Source organism: Urocitellus parryii, chromosome 6 (assembly GCF_045843805.1).
Source record: "Urocitellus parryii isolate mUroPar1 chromosome 6, mUroPar1.hap1, whole genome shotgun sequence".
Taxonomy (NCBI): Eukaryota; Metazoa; Chordata; class Mammalia; order Rodentia; family Sciuridae; genus Urocitellus; species Urocitellus parryii.
The window spans coordinates 108,330,534-108,343,828 of NC_135536.1; the positions used below are offsets into that span (position 1 = coordinate 108,330,534).

The 13,295-nt window shown below is 32.9% G+C and overlaps 1 protein-coding gene across 1 annotated transcript in view; it reads right to left on the reverse strand.

Annotated features, from left to right (window-relative positions):
* The window catches only part of Herc1 (HECT and RLD domain containing E3 ubiquitin protein ligase family member 1), a 191,842-nt gene that overhangs the window by 112,113 nt on the left and 66,434 nt on the right, over window positions 1-13,295 (reverse strand). The window contains exons 9-13 of the mRNA XM_026384846.2: window positions 11,685-11,829; window positions 11,413-11,584; window positions 9,625-9,759; window positions 8,790-8,955; window positions 1,235-1,360 (exon numbers count right to left, since the gene is read on the reverse strand). Of these exons, the coding sequence (XP_026240631.2) occupies window positions 1,235-1,360; window positions 8,790-8,955; window positions 9,625-9,759; window positions 11,413-11,584; window positions 11,685-11,829 (744 nt within the window). The remainder of the gene's footprint in view (window positions 1-1,234; window positions 1,361-8,789; window positions 8,956-9,624; window positions 9,760-11,412; window positions 11,585-11,684; window positions 11,830-13,295) is intronic.

Sequence of the window (13,295 nt, forward strand, 5' to 3'; positions counted from 1 at the left end):
CACATAATTAGCCTGAGATGCATTAGAATTAAAAAAAAAAAAAAAAAAAAAAACGATCCTGGGAGTGGGTGGGGATGTGGCTCAAGTGGTAGCGAGCTCGCCTAGCACGTGTGAGGCACTGGGTTCAATTTTCAGCACCACATAAAAATAAAATAAAGATATTGTGTTCATCTAAAACTAAAAAATAAATATTTTTTTTAAAACAAAGGATCCTAGAAGAAATAAAACTATACCAATCATGCTAACTAATCCACCTAATAGCCCAGATAAATAGTAATCTTCATTAAGTGTACAGTTATAATAAAAATTAACTAATTAACACCATTCATGAAAATGCAACTTACAGATTTTTATTTCATTCTTCATTATAAAACCTAAAACTGTAAGCTAACATGGCATACTGATAGGAGTAGGAAATGCCAACATATAAGTATGTTACTCTACAGAATTACCAATGATAACTACTTATTCTGTTGTTTAAAATAAATCACTTGAAATCTAAACCAATGTAAACTACTCATTGGAAAGCATAACCATATGGATATTATTATTTTAATTTTTTTTATTTGTTTTAATTAGTTACACATGACAGTACAATGACTGCATGACCAATGTGATTCTGCAACCTGTACACTCAGAAAAATGAGAAATATATCCCATCTGATTCAAATGTATGATTGTCAAGGCCACATGGATATTATATTACCAGTTTTTACCACTTTGCTCCTCAAATCTGTACTTCTACAACTGATTCTTCTACTCAATTCAACAAAATATGCTTATTTTAATGCACTTAAGATAATAAAAATGAAAAGAATAAGCATATTCATATCCTAAAATAATTTTTCTTTATATCATCTTTTACCTTTTAGACAAATAATTTCAAACAACATTCTGGGCTTAGAACAACCAATAGTAGTAGCACATGTCCTAGATTTCAATTCAGCATACTACCAAAAAAACCAAAGGATCTTGGGCTTGATACCATAATCGACATTGAAAAAACTGGTCATTAGTTTAATAATTAGCCCCAATAATTTAATGAATTATCACCTGTTTCACCTGAAGTCACTAGACAGCTGATAATTCTTCCAATAAATAACATTAAATAACTAGGATTTTGCCATATCTATCAAGTTCTTCTCCATGAACACATTGCAGTTGATTAGCTTTTTTTTTTCCTCTCAATTATTTGTGATATTACTAGTTTACACAGATCCATGCAAAGGCTTACCTGTCCTTTAGATAAGCTTTCCCATCTATCAGGTCCTTGGGGTAAAAGAGAATGAAGTAATTCCATCCGTTCTCGTAAGGGAGGTAACAGCATGGTTGCTCCCACTGACAGAGTCTCAATTACCACCTGATATCAAAAAAGAAAAGTAGACTGATTAGGCCGATTTTTTCTTTTTTTTTTAATAAAAACACATGAAAAGTGAGTCCATTGACTATTGGTTTCATAAGAAAGTAGCATGTGCAGAAAGAAAGAAAGCAAGTCCTTCATTAGATATCTTTTAAGAAGTATAGAACATAAATTTTTGATTTGCTACTAAATAGTTAACCGTCACCCAACCATTATTTAGTGTTGATCTGACAGTGCTGGGCCTAGAAAGAAGTTGTGCAAAGTGGCCCTGCTTTCATGAGTATACAGTCTAATGGGGGGGGGGGGGCTGAAAAAGTAATTAAAATCATGAGTCACGCCAGGTGCATGGCACACACCTATTATCTGAGCAGCCCAGGAGGCTGAGGCAGGAAGATCATGAGTTCAAGGTCAGCCTCATCAACTTAATATAAAGGTCCTAACCAACTCAATGAGAGATTGTCTCTAAAAAAATATTTTTTAAGAAATGGCTGGAGATGTGGCTCAGTGGTTAAGCATCCCTGGGTTCAATCCTTAGTACTGCCCCCCTACCAAAATCACAAGTCACATAAAGAGAAAAAAAAAAAAGAATGACAATTAGTATGGCCCATAGGCTCATGGAAGGTCCTTCTAAGGATTACGTATTTAAGAGATGGAGAGTTAGCAGGACTTAGCAAGATGAAGGTCCAGGTAGTGTGAACAAAATAAGGAATAACTAGCTATATTATCTTAGACCTCAAAACTTCTTAGGGTTATTAAATATTAATTTTTTATTGACCTGTGCAGTTTTATTTTTTATTTGTTCTTTTTTAGATATACATGATAGTACAGTATATTTTGACATATGATACCCTGTGGAATATAAATTATTCTAATTAGGATCCCATACTTGTGGTTGTACATGATGTGGAGTATCACTTGTCACGTATTCATATATGAACATGGGGAAGCTATGCCTGATTCATTCTATTGTTTCTCCTATTCCCATCCTCCTTCTCTTCCCTTCCTCCCCCTTTGTCTAATCCAATGAACTTCTATTCCCCCACCCCCACCCCTTATTGTGTGTCAGCATCCACATATCAGAGAGAAAATTCTATCTGATGTGTGAGGGATAAAAAAATTTGCTCCAAGGATGTAGGCTCTCTGTTCACCTGACAGATTGTTTATTTTGCTGAGAAGAAACTATGTTAAATCTCAATACAATGTTGGAAGTGGTGGCCCAACCATCTCAAAATAAAATATAAAAACTTGCCTAGCATATGCCAAGCGCTGAGTTTAATCCCCAATGCCATACAGATACATATGAAAAGCCTCAACTGAAGAGTTAGAATACAACACTAAATTCAAGGAAAATGAGAAAAATGAAAAACAGGAAAGAAAATACAAGAGAATTAAGAGAACTGATGATCCAGGAGGTCCAGTATCTCAGTAATAAAACAATTCTAGAGAAGAAAACAGTAAAGGGGAAATCAACAAAAAAGATAATATCTTAAAACTGAAGACTATCAGTTTCCCATCTAAAGGATCCACCCAAATACCTACCCACAAGGTATAAAGTCAGACCCATATCAGTTCTTATCACTTTGAAATGTGAGAACACCAAGGACAAGTAGAACTTGCTATAACATCCAGAGGGGAAAAACTAACTTACATAATTAAGAAACAATTTGAACAGCACTGATTTCCTAAGTAACAACACTTAAAGCTAGAAGAAAACCAAGCTATGTCTTCACAATTTTTATAGGAATTTGATTTCTAATTTAGAATTTGACTAAACTATTTATAAATATTTTCTACTCTCATATTTAAGTGTGAGAATATTCTTAATATATTTTCTTATTGGCCATCTTTCAGAAGCTCATGATGGATACAGAAATTCAGCAGAAGCTACCTTACTCAAATAATCATGGTCAACATGGCCAGTAAAAAGAGCTATCAATATGAAGCCCATGTGATGATGTACCAAGGACACACCATTTCAGTGGTATTCTTGCCAAAAATTTTTTAAAAATTATTCAATCATAAGAAGATACAGAGAAACATTCAACAAAATAATTGGCCAGTAGTCATGAAGTACCAAGATCAAGAAAGACTAGAAGGCTATCTTTTCCTCTGGAGATGGCCCATGTTCTCCCATGAGTGTGAATTCCTTGCTTTACCCCAAAACCATCTTTCTTTTGAGACTGCCCCCATTGTCCCTTGACTATGTGTCTACTTTCCTAAATAAACCTCTGTCTCTGTTTCTGGAAGAAAAGAAATACAAGAAAAGACTGAAAAATTGTTATAAGAAGCTAAGGAGAAACACCAATTAAATGCAATATGGGATCCCAGAAAAGATTCTACAATCACAAGGACATTAGTAGAAAACAAATGTAATTTCTAACAAGCTCTTTAGTTTAGTTAATTGTTATTCAACCAGTACTAATTTCTTGGTTTGGATAATTTTACTATGGCTATGTAAAAAATTAATATTAGGCAAAGTTGGGTAAGATAATGTATACATAAACCATTACTTATGCAACTTTTTCTTAAGTCTACAATTGGTTCAAATAAAAAGTTAGGGCTAGGGATATGATTCAGCAATAATGTACTTGCTAGCATGCACGAGGTCCGAGGTTCAATTCAAAGCACAAATAAATAAATAAACACAAAATTAAAAGCTAAAAAAGAAAGAAATTCAGAGAGGGACCAAGGAAAAAGGTGGGAAAGCACACAAGAAAGAGCAGTTAACAGTAGTTGTTGCAAACAGATAAATTGTTAGAAGTTTCAAGGATAAGAAAAGAGGAAAAGAAATAAGCCATAATCATAACAACCTTGCACACATCCTGGGTCTAAGTACTCTCTAAGTACTCTCCAAGGATAGAGTAGCTGTCAAGGAGATTAAAGGAATAAATATTTAATTTTACTTTTTTAAGTCTATTTTTCCTTATTTTACTCCAGAACTTTTAACCTTTAATCTATGCTAGCCCATTTCTGATAAATATTAAATTGTCATAGATCCTATCTATCAACTCTTCCCACCCTTATTTCAGAGAATATATTCTTCTAGTTGAAAAATCATGATTTTAATTTTCCTGAATTTAACAAATTGAATTATAATCCCTGTGTCATAAAATTCAGTGGCTTTTACTATATCCACAGAATTATGCACCGATCATTATCTAATTTTGGAACATTTTCATCATTCCAAAAAGAAACTCTGCCACTCTCCTCTTCCCTAAGCCCCTGACAACCAGTAACCTTCTTTCTTTTTCTACAGATTTGCTTACTCTTCAAATTTCTTTTTTATGGAATCATACTGACATGTAGACTATTGTGTCTTGTTTATTTCACTTAGCATGTTTATAAGATCCAGTCATGTAGCATATATCACAGTTCTTCATTCTGTTTGTTTTTACAATTTTTAATATTTTACAAGTTTTACAATATTTTTTAACAGAATAATAGATCTGGACTCCAAATTCTAACTTTCCAAAATATAAAGCATTACACTTCCATATTTTTTGTCCTTTTTAGATACATATCAGAGTATAATTTGACTTATTTATACAAACATGGAGTACCTTTTATTCTAATTAGGATCTCAGTCTTGTGGTGGTACATGACATAGAGATTCACTGTGGTATATTCATATATGTACATATAAAAGTTATGTCAGAGGGGCTGGGGCTGGGACTGAGGTTCAGCAGTTGAGCACTTGCCTGGCATGTGTGAGGCACTGGGTTCAATTCTCAGCACCACATGTAAATAAATAAAATAAAAGTCTATCAACAACTAAAAAATATTAAAAAAGAAAAAGAAAAGTTATGTCAGAATCATTCCACTGTCTTTCCTATTCCTACCCACCTTCCTTTCATTCCCCTTTGTCTATTCATTCTGTTTTATGGTGGAACCGTAGTATTATATTATATAGACACACCACTTTTTGTTCACCCATTCATCAGCTGATAGACACATATATTGTTCCAACTTTTTGGCTACCATGAATAATGCTTCTGTGAGATCTGCATAAGAGTATTTGTGTGGATAAGGTTTTTAATTCTCTTGGGTACAGACCTTGTAGTGGAATCACTGGATCATATGGTTACTTTATGTTTAACTAGTTAACGAACTATTTAACTGTTTTCCAAAGCAATGGCATGGTTTTATATCCCCATCAGTAACATACAAAGTTTCTAATTTCTTTACCACCCAAACATTTACTACTTTTGGTCTTTTTGGTTCTAGTTATTTAATGGGTATAAAGAGTATCTAACTGCGGTTTTCATTACATTTTAACTTATAACTAATGATGTTGAATAGTTTTTCATGTGTTTATTGGCAATTTATATATTTTATCTGAAAACATTTCTAGGATCTTTGCTCATTTTTTAAAAAATATTTATTTTTTTAGTTGTAGTTGGACACAATACCTTTTTTTATTTATTAATTTTTATGTGGTGCCGAGGATTGAACCCAGGGCTTCACACGTGTGAGGTGAGCACTCTACGGCTAAGCCACAACCCCAGCCCCTATGCTTTGTTTTTATATGGAAATACAACTGATTTTTGTATGTTGATCTTATATCCTGCAACCTTACTGAACTCATTTATGAGCCCTAGTAGGTTATAGTTTTTTTGTTTGTTGTTTCTTTTTAAACAGGGTCTTACTATGTTGCCCAGGCTAGCCTAGATCTCAGGATTCTCCCATCTCAGCCTCCCAGGCATGAGAACATGTACCTTTACAACTGGCCTCATATTTTGTTTTGTTGTGTAGTTCTTGGATTTTTAACATCCAAATCATGTCATCTACAAATAGAAATATCTTCACTATCTATTTTCCAATCTAGATATCTTTTTTCTTTCTTGCATAAATTGCCCTGACTGACACAGAAATGTCAAGAGTGGAAACCACTGTCTTGTTCCCGATCTTAAGGGGAAAACATTCAAGTGAGAGCATGAGCCAAAGATATGACAGGCAGTTAGGGCAGGGACCTCATAAGTGGAAGATTCCATGTTTCTTACAGCTTCTGGTCATTAACTTCATTGGAGTATATGCCAGAATCCTCAGTCACACCCTAAGCTACACCCTGAGCCAATCCCTGAGAAGTGGCTATGATCAACATCCTGTTTGGATTAGGAACCCCTGAACACCAAGTGTCTCATCCTGATTGGATCTAGAAACTCCCCTCCCTAACATCATTACCAATACTCCAAGCAAAACCATATAAATCTCTAAACAGTAGCAACTCAGCAGTAACCCTCTTTTGGAACTCCTCCCCAGAGGGAGATTTGCTTCCTTTCTGGTTTCTTAAATAAATTTTATTACTTTACTCTCATACTCCCTTCAGTTTCAGGAGACAAAGAACATACAGATCGCTGTGTCTCTCAAGTCTTTCTCCACTGAGATGATATTAGCTGTGAATTTTTCCTGAACACTCTTTATCACATTAAGAATTCCCTTATATAACATAATCATTCTTACATGAAAAAATATCTCTCTGGTTGTAATGTGGAAAACAGGTTAAAGACAACATAGGCAATATATAGAAAGTTTACAAGGGGTGTATCCCTGAGTATTCAATAGTACATTTATGAGTTTATCCTGAAAAAGTCATCAGATAAGAATAAAAAGTCTGGGAGACATTGACTGAAAATTTACAAGAAGAGTGACATTAGGAAAGATTTACTTTCTCCTTCAAAATATTTTATTTTGAATGATTTGTTTTATAATAGGCATGTAATGCTTAAAATCTCAAAAACCAATACAGCAATTTCATTTCTGAAAAAAGAAGGTTTTCTTCTATTCCTATTTTGTTGCATGTTTTTATCATGAAGGATGTCGAGCTTTGTTAAATGTTTTTTCTCCATCTGCTAAAATAATCACAATTTTATTCTTTATTAATATGATGCATTATTTTGACTGATTTTCATAGTTTGAACCAACCTAGAATTTCTGGGGTATGTCCCACTTGGTCATGGTGTATAATCTTTCAGATAAACTGCTAGATTTAATATGCTAATAGTTTGTTGAGGATTTGCACACCTATATTTATAATGGATTTTGGTCCAGGGTTTTCATTCTTTCAAAATCTTAGATTATATTTGAAAAATATTTCTTCTTCTTTTGAAGTATTTGTGAAGTATTGGTGTTAAACCCAAAAATATTTAGTGAAGTCATTTGGTCTTGAGCTTTTCTTCACAGAATTTTTATAATATTATTATTACAAATTTAATCTCTTATTATAGGTCCATTCAGATTTTTCATTTCTTTTTCAGTTTTTTATTTTTAAGTTGGTTTAGTAATTTCTGTTTTTCTAGAAATCTGTCCTTTTCATCTAGGTTATCTAATTGTTGATATACAGTTGTTCACAGTATCTCTTTATAACCCCTTGTATATCTGTAAAGTTAGTAGTAATGTCTTTTCTTTTATTCCTGATTTTAGTACCTGAAGTCCCTCTCTTTATGCTTGGTTGGTCTAGCAAGAAATTTGTCAATTTTTTAATCTTTGCAAAGAACCAACCAACATTTAATTTCACTGATTTAATTCTCAACTGCTTTCCTATCCTTTATTTCTTTAATTTCACTCCAATTTATATTATTTGTTTTTTAACTTTCTCTGGGTTTATTTGCTTATACTTCTAATTTCTTCAGATAAAATATTAAATTGTTGACTTGAGATATGTACTACTTTTAAACAGGCATTTATGGTTATAATTTTTTTCCTTCAGTACAGCTCTAGCTAAATTCTGTAAGTTTTGGTGTATTATGGTTTTATTTTCATTTAATTCAAAGTATTTTCTAATTTTCCTCATGATCTTTTCTTTGACCCATTGATTACACAGGAATATATTGCTTAGAAATTACTGTGCATTCTATCCTTACTGGCCAGAGTTTATTTTTATTTTCCATATTTTCTATTTTAAAAATGTTTTTTTTCAGTTTCCCAAAATTAATACTGTAACATAATACCAAATAAGCTTTTTCAGACCATCTCTCTTTATGTATAATCACCGTTGTATCCCTTTATTCCTCCTTAAGCCAACCTTTATCACAGCTCTTACTGGGGCCCTATTAGATGACCCAGTCCACTTATTCAGCTATCAATATTGAATAAGTACTAAAGATATAAAAATAAATAAACAAAAGTGGGTCCTTACCCTCAGAAATTCAGCTTGTGTAAACATGCTTATAAATAGGCAACTATAATACAATGAGATACAAGGAGAAACTCAACCTTGTGGGAGAGAAAAGACTGAATGGTTTCTCAGAGATGGCACCTGCCCTGTGTTAAAACGATGAGTTAATCAAAATATCTACTCCCATCATGAAAATCGGAGGGAAAAAAATCATGCAATTGAAGTTGTCCATTGTACAGTTGAATATATATCATACCTAGAATTAAAAAAAAAAAAGTGGCTTGAGTTACAGATTCACAAGTCCTAATCTCTTACCTCTTGGATTTCATCTGGAACAGTTGAATCCATCAGTCTGAAGAGCAAATTTCGAAGTGGACCTGCTTGCCTCCCAAGAATGCTGGTAGCTACCCCTCCCGCAAGTGCAAGAGCAAGGTGATTAGAAAGCAGCTTCAGGCACAGCTTGAGGAAATTGTGGTGTTCCCTGAAACCAAATAAACTGCTATAAATGTTTGGAACCTAAAAATGCATGTGATATCCAATTCAGGTACCATTTCTTCTCTTCCAAAATTTTATCAACTTGCTGAGCATAGTGGCTCATGCCTGCAATCACAGCCACTTGGGAGGCTGAGATAGGATGATCACAAGTTCAAGACCAGCCTCAGCAGCTTAGCAAGACCCTAAGCAAATAAGCAAGACCTGTCTTTAAGTAAAATATTAAAAAGGGTTAGGAATGCAGCTCAGTGGTTCCGTACCCATGGGTTCAATCCCTAATACCCTCCCCCCATGACATGTTGGTCATGTCATGACCAACAGAAACTTTTGAAAACTATTTTTAGTTGTACATGGATACAATACCTTTATTTTATTTTATTTATTTATTTTTTATGTGGTGCTGAGGATCCAACCTGGTGCCTCACACATGCAAGGCAAGCACTCTACCGCTGAGCTACAACCCCAGCCCCACAACAGAAATTTTTAAAATATGTTTTCTGAAATTATGGATAACCTTTAAAACCTAGAAGTTATTAAGAATAAGTTTATCTCTTTCCTAGCTTATAAAGAAGTTTCATATAATTTAATGGAAAAACAAGGAAGTCACATTTCAAAATATAACACACAAACATAAAATACATAGCTATTTATAACATACCTTGATGAAGGGAAAGGAAGAGGAGGAATCTCACTGTTTATTTTATCACAGTATCTCTCAAGAAATGAACGCAGGTGTGAGAAGGTACTCTCTTCAAGATCTACACAATAAGGTCGATGCCATGCAACAACTTGTCTATACAGAAGCATAAGAAAATCATGAATGAACTTCAAAAGGAAATTTCCATACAAGATAAAAGAAAATATACATAGTAAGGCTGAGAGATTTCAACAAGATACACAGAAAACCTTCTGTGCATTCTAATCTTACTGGCCAGAGTTTATTTTTATTTTCTGTTTTGTAATATGAAATTGGCTTTAAGTTCCCCAAAATTAATACTAAAAAACCCTTCATTTTAACAACTGAGAAAAAACAAGAATTTACTGTCTTTAAAAAGAAAATACAACTATGTGTTCTGAACATTTGGATACACATTCATCTGAAAGTAGAGGGCTGAGTCACATGATCTATTAAATTCTGGTTCTACCATCTATAAAATATATATTTCACTTAAGAAAAAGTAGCCTGATTTTATAAAGTGATATACTAAGATCTATTAAAAGAAAAACTCCTGAAGCCTCTTGTGAAGATTTGCAAGATTGTGGGAAACAACTACATAAATATGAAATGGGAAGCTACAGATTTAATATTAGTAGCAAGTTATTTATATTTAACTTTTTTGGCTTTTGTTTTGAAGCTGTAGGTTTAATATTAATAGCAAGTTATTTATATTTAATTTTTTTAGTCATTAATATTTTAATTGATTAGAATATCATAATAAATGCCCTCTAAATCAAAGGTCTAGAATACAAATATAATATATTCTAAGTTGTAAATCATTTCATATGCATCCACAAGTATCTGATATAACATAAATGTCCCTTAAAACTCAATCTTCTACTAATGACTAAAAGTCACCAATCAATTTAAAAGATATGGTTATCACTTAGGAAAAAGCTAAATTTCTGCAAAAAATACCTTCCTTAACTTAAAAGTATTGCCACTGTTTGGATGAGGGTGGATGGATCCCCCCCCCCCAAAAAAAAAACAATCAGATAAAGGCACTAAACTTAAACAACTGTTTTAAACCCAGAGCCTAGTTCTGATCTTATTATTTAATTTCCTCTTGATATGACAACATTTAATTTTTAAAAATCATTATCTAGAGATAGAGATGAAATTCAAAATGCTTAGAAGACAATTAAATTAACTGGGTGGAGTGGTGCATACCTATAAGCCTGATGACAGGGAACCCTACAAGTTTGAGGCCAACTTTGGCAACTTAATAAGATATGTCTCAAAATAAAAAAGCAAAAAGGGCTGGATGTTGCTCAGTAGTAGAGGACTCCTGGATTCAATCCCAAGTAGGGGGCAGGAGGACAAAAAGAAGAAAACAATTCAATTAAGAAACTATCTTGGGGCTGGGGGTGTGGCTCAAGTGGTAGCGCAATCGCCTGGCATGTGTGCAGCCTGGGTTCGATCCTCAGCACCACATACAAACAAAGATGTTGAGTCTGCCGAGAAGTAAAAAATAAATATTAAAAATTCTCTCTCTCTCTCTTAAAAAAAAAAAAAAAAAGAAAGAAAGAAACTATCTTAAATACAGAGTATAACTTCTTGCTAAAAAACATATGTAATCTCTATATTCAAATGAAATCTAGATGTCATTTCCAAACCAATACTAGAAATGTTCAGAAGGACATTTTATAAATAAAACACAGTTATTTCTGTTTTTACTGGTGTTTCTACTGTTATAAAAACAAGAATTTTAAAACAAAAGCATCTTACCTATCTCTAGGGAGAGCAGTCCATGCCAGGCTATGTGATGTTCCAGCTGAGATCTGCTGAATAGCTATGCCATCTAAGCCACTCACTTTCTTTGGTTTAGTAATAGGACCTGTGGAATTTCCTTGGCCACACTGTCCCATTGAGTTATTGCCCCAGGCATAAACTTCATTATCTAAAAACAAAACAAAGTACAAAAGAAAATTCAAACTTAAATGTAATATATTTAAGAAAGATAATTACTAATATTATTTCTTTAAAACAAATGAATTTACCATGAGAAAGAGCCAAACAATGACTGTCTCCAATAGAAATGTCAACTATTCTTGTGGCAGCCAGTTCTTCAATAAGCTTGGGTCTCAAAGCAGTAGCTTCTGAAGAACCACAACCTAGACAAGCCCCACAGCCCCAAGCATAGACCTGAAAAAACAGAAATACACTACATTTAAGTTCTGGATACAATTAGTCTGTAGTTTAAATTGTTTAGTAATAAATGTCATATCAAACAAGAGTATATTTGATACTATATAATAACTTTCAGTTACTAGAATAATATTTACTACTTTGTTCATTTTAAAGATGGTCACAGTGATCACTGTACAGGTGGACAGGCAGAGCCAGGCTGAAAAAAAAAATGGTCATAGAAAAAAATGAAAAGATCTGAAAGATTCTGTTAAACCTACTACTGGTTGGCTTGTATTTTGTTATATTTACCTAATCGTAGCAACTTTGGAAATACTACCTTAAAACATCTCCTTTACATGCTTCTACTCTGCAGATGAGACCAAGATTAGACCAACGTGTGATAATATATGGATTAACCATAAATGTTCAGAATTTAGTTTAAAAACTACCTTAACTCGCTGTTACGATAATTTGAATTTTTTAAAAGAACAATATTTGAAGCAGTAGTTGACATAGTTCCCTTTGAACATCTTCATTTTCATTAATTAATACCAAAATAATTACTGACTATTTAAAACATCTGGACAAACAAAGGGATGCATAAGAAAGAAGATGATGAAATGATGACTGCCAATTCCCAAAATGAATAAAATTAAAACAATCAGCAAACTGAATTTTTTTTTTCTTCAATGGGTTTTAAGATCACACAGACTCTTTATGCCATGGAGTTTGGGTTTTGTTTTTATTTTTATCTTACAATTATTTTAAGAAAGACTGCTGCTAAGAGGTTAAGCCTCTTCAACAACAACAAAAAAAAAAAAAACATATTTACACTAGTTGCCAAAGAACTTACTGAAGACAATTACAGAATGCAACAAAATTCCAATAAAGTTAAGAGATTAGGATCTAAAGATAATGAAGGTGAAGTAATATGTAATCAAAATCATCACTGAAAATCTAGGGTTGGGATTGTAGCTCAGTAGAGTGCTTGCCTAGCATTGTGAGGCACTGGGTTTGATTTTTGGCACCATAATAAATAAATAAATAAACAAACAAACAAACAAATAAATAAATAAAATTCATTGACTACTAAAAAAAATTTTTAAAGAAAATCTAAATCACTCACAAAGTATAATATAGTATAGAAATTTAGTAAGGCCCTCAGTTGAAATTCTCTTGTCATGTTCCTTCAGTTGAGCACCAAATTAAGAATACTTATCTTATATTTAGGGATCAGATTATTCTACACAAAAAAATATATACCTTATCTTTAAATATAAAATTATACTTAGTATAATGGTAAGTTATCACTGAAGAGTCCTGAGGGGACTGACACAGAGTGAGGGAAAAGCAAATGCTGATCTTCACCTCATGGTCAACAAGTATAATTGTAAAAAGAACTGCTCTTAACATTTAAAAGAATTTCTATCTCTTTCACTTTTTCTAAACATAACTTAATGTACACATGATACAACTATTCT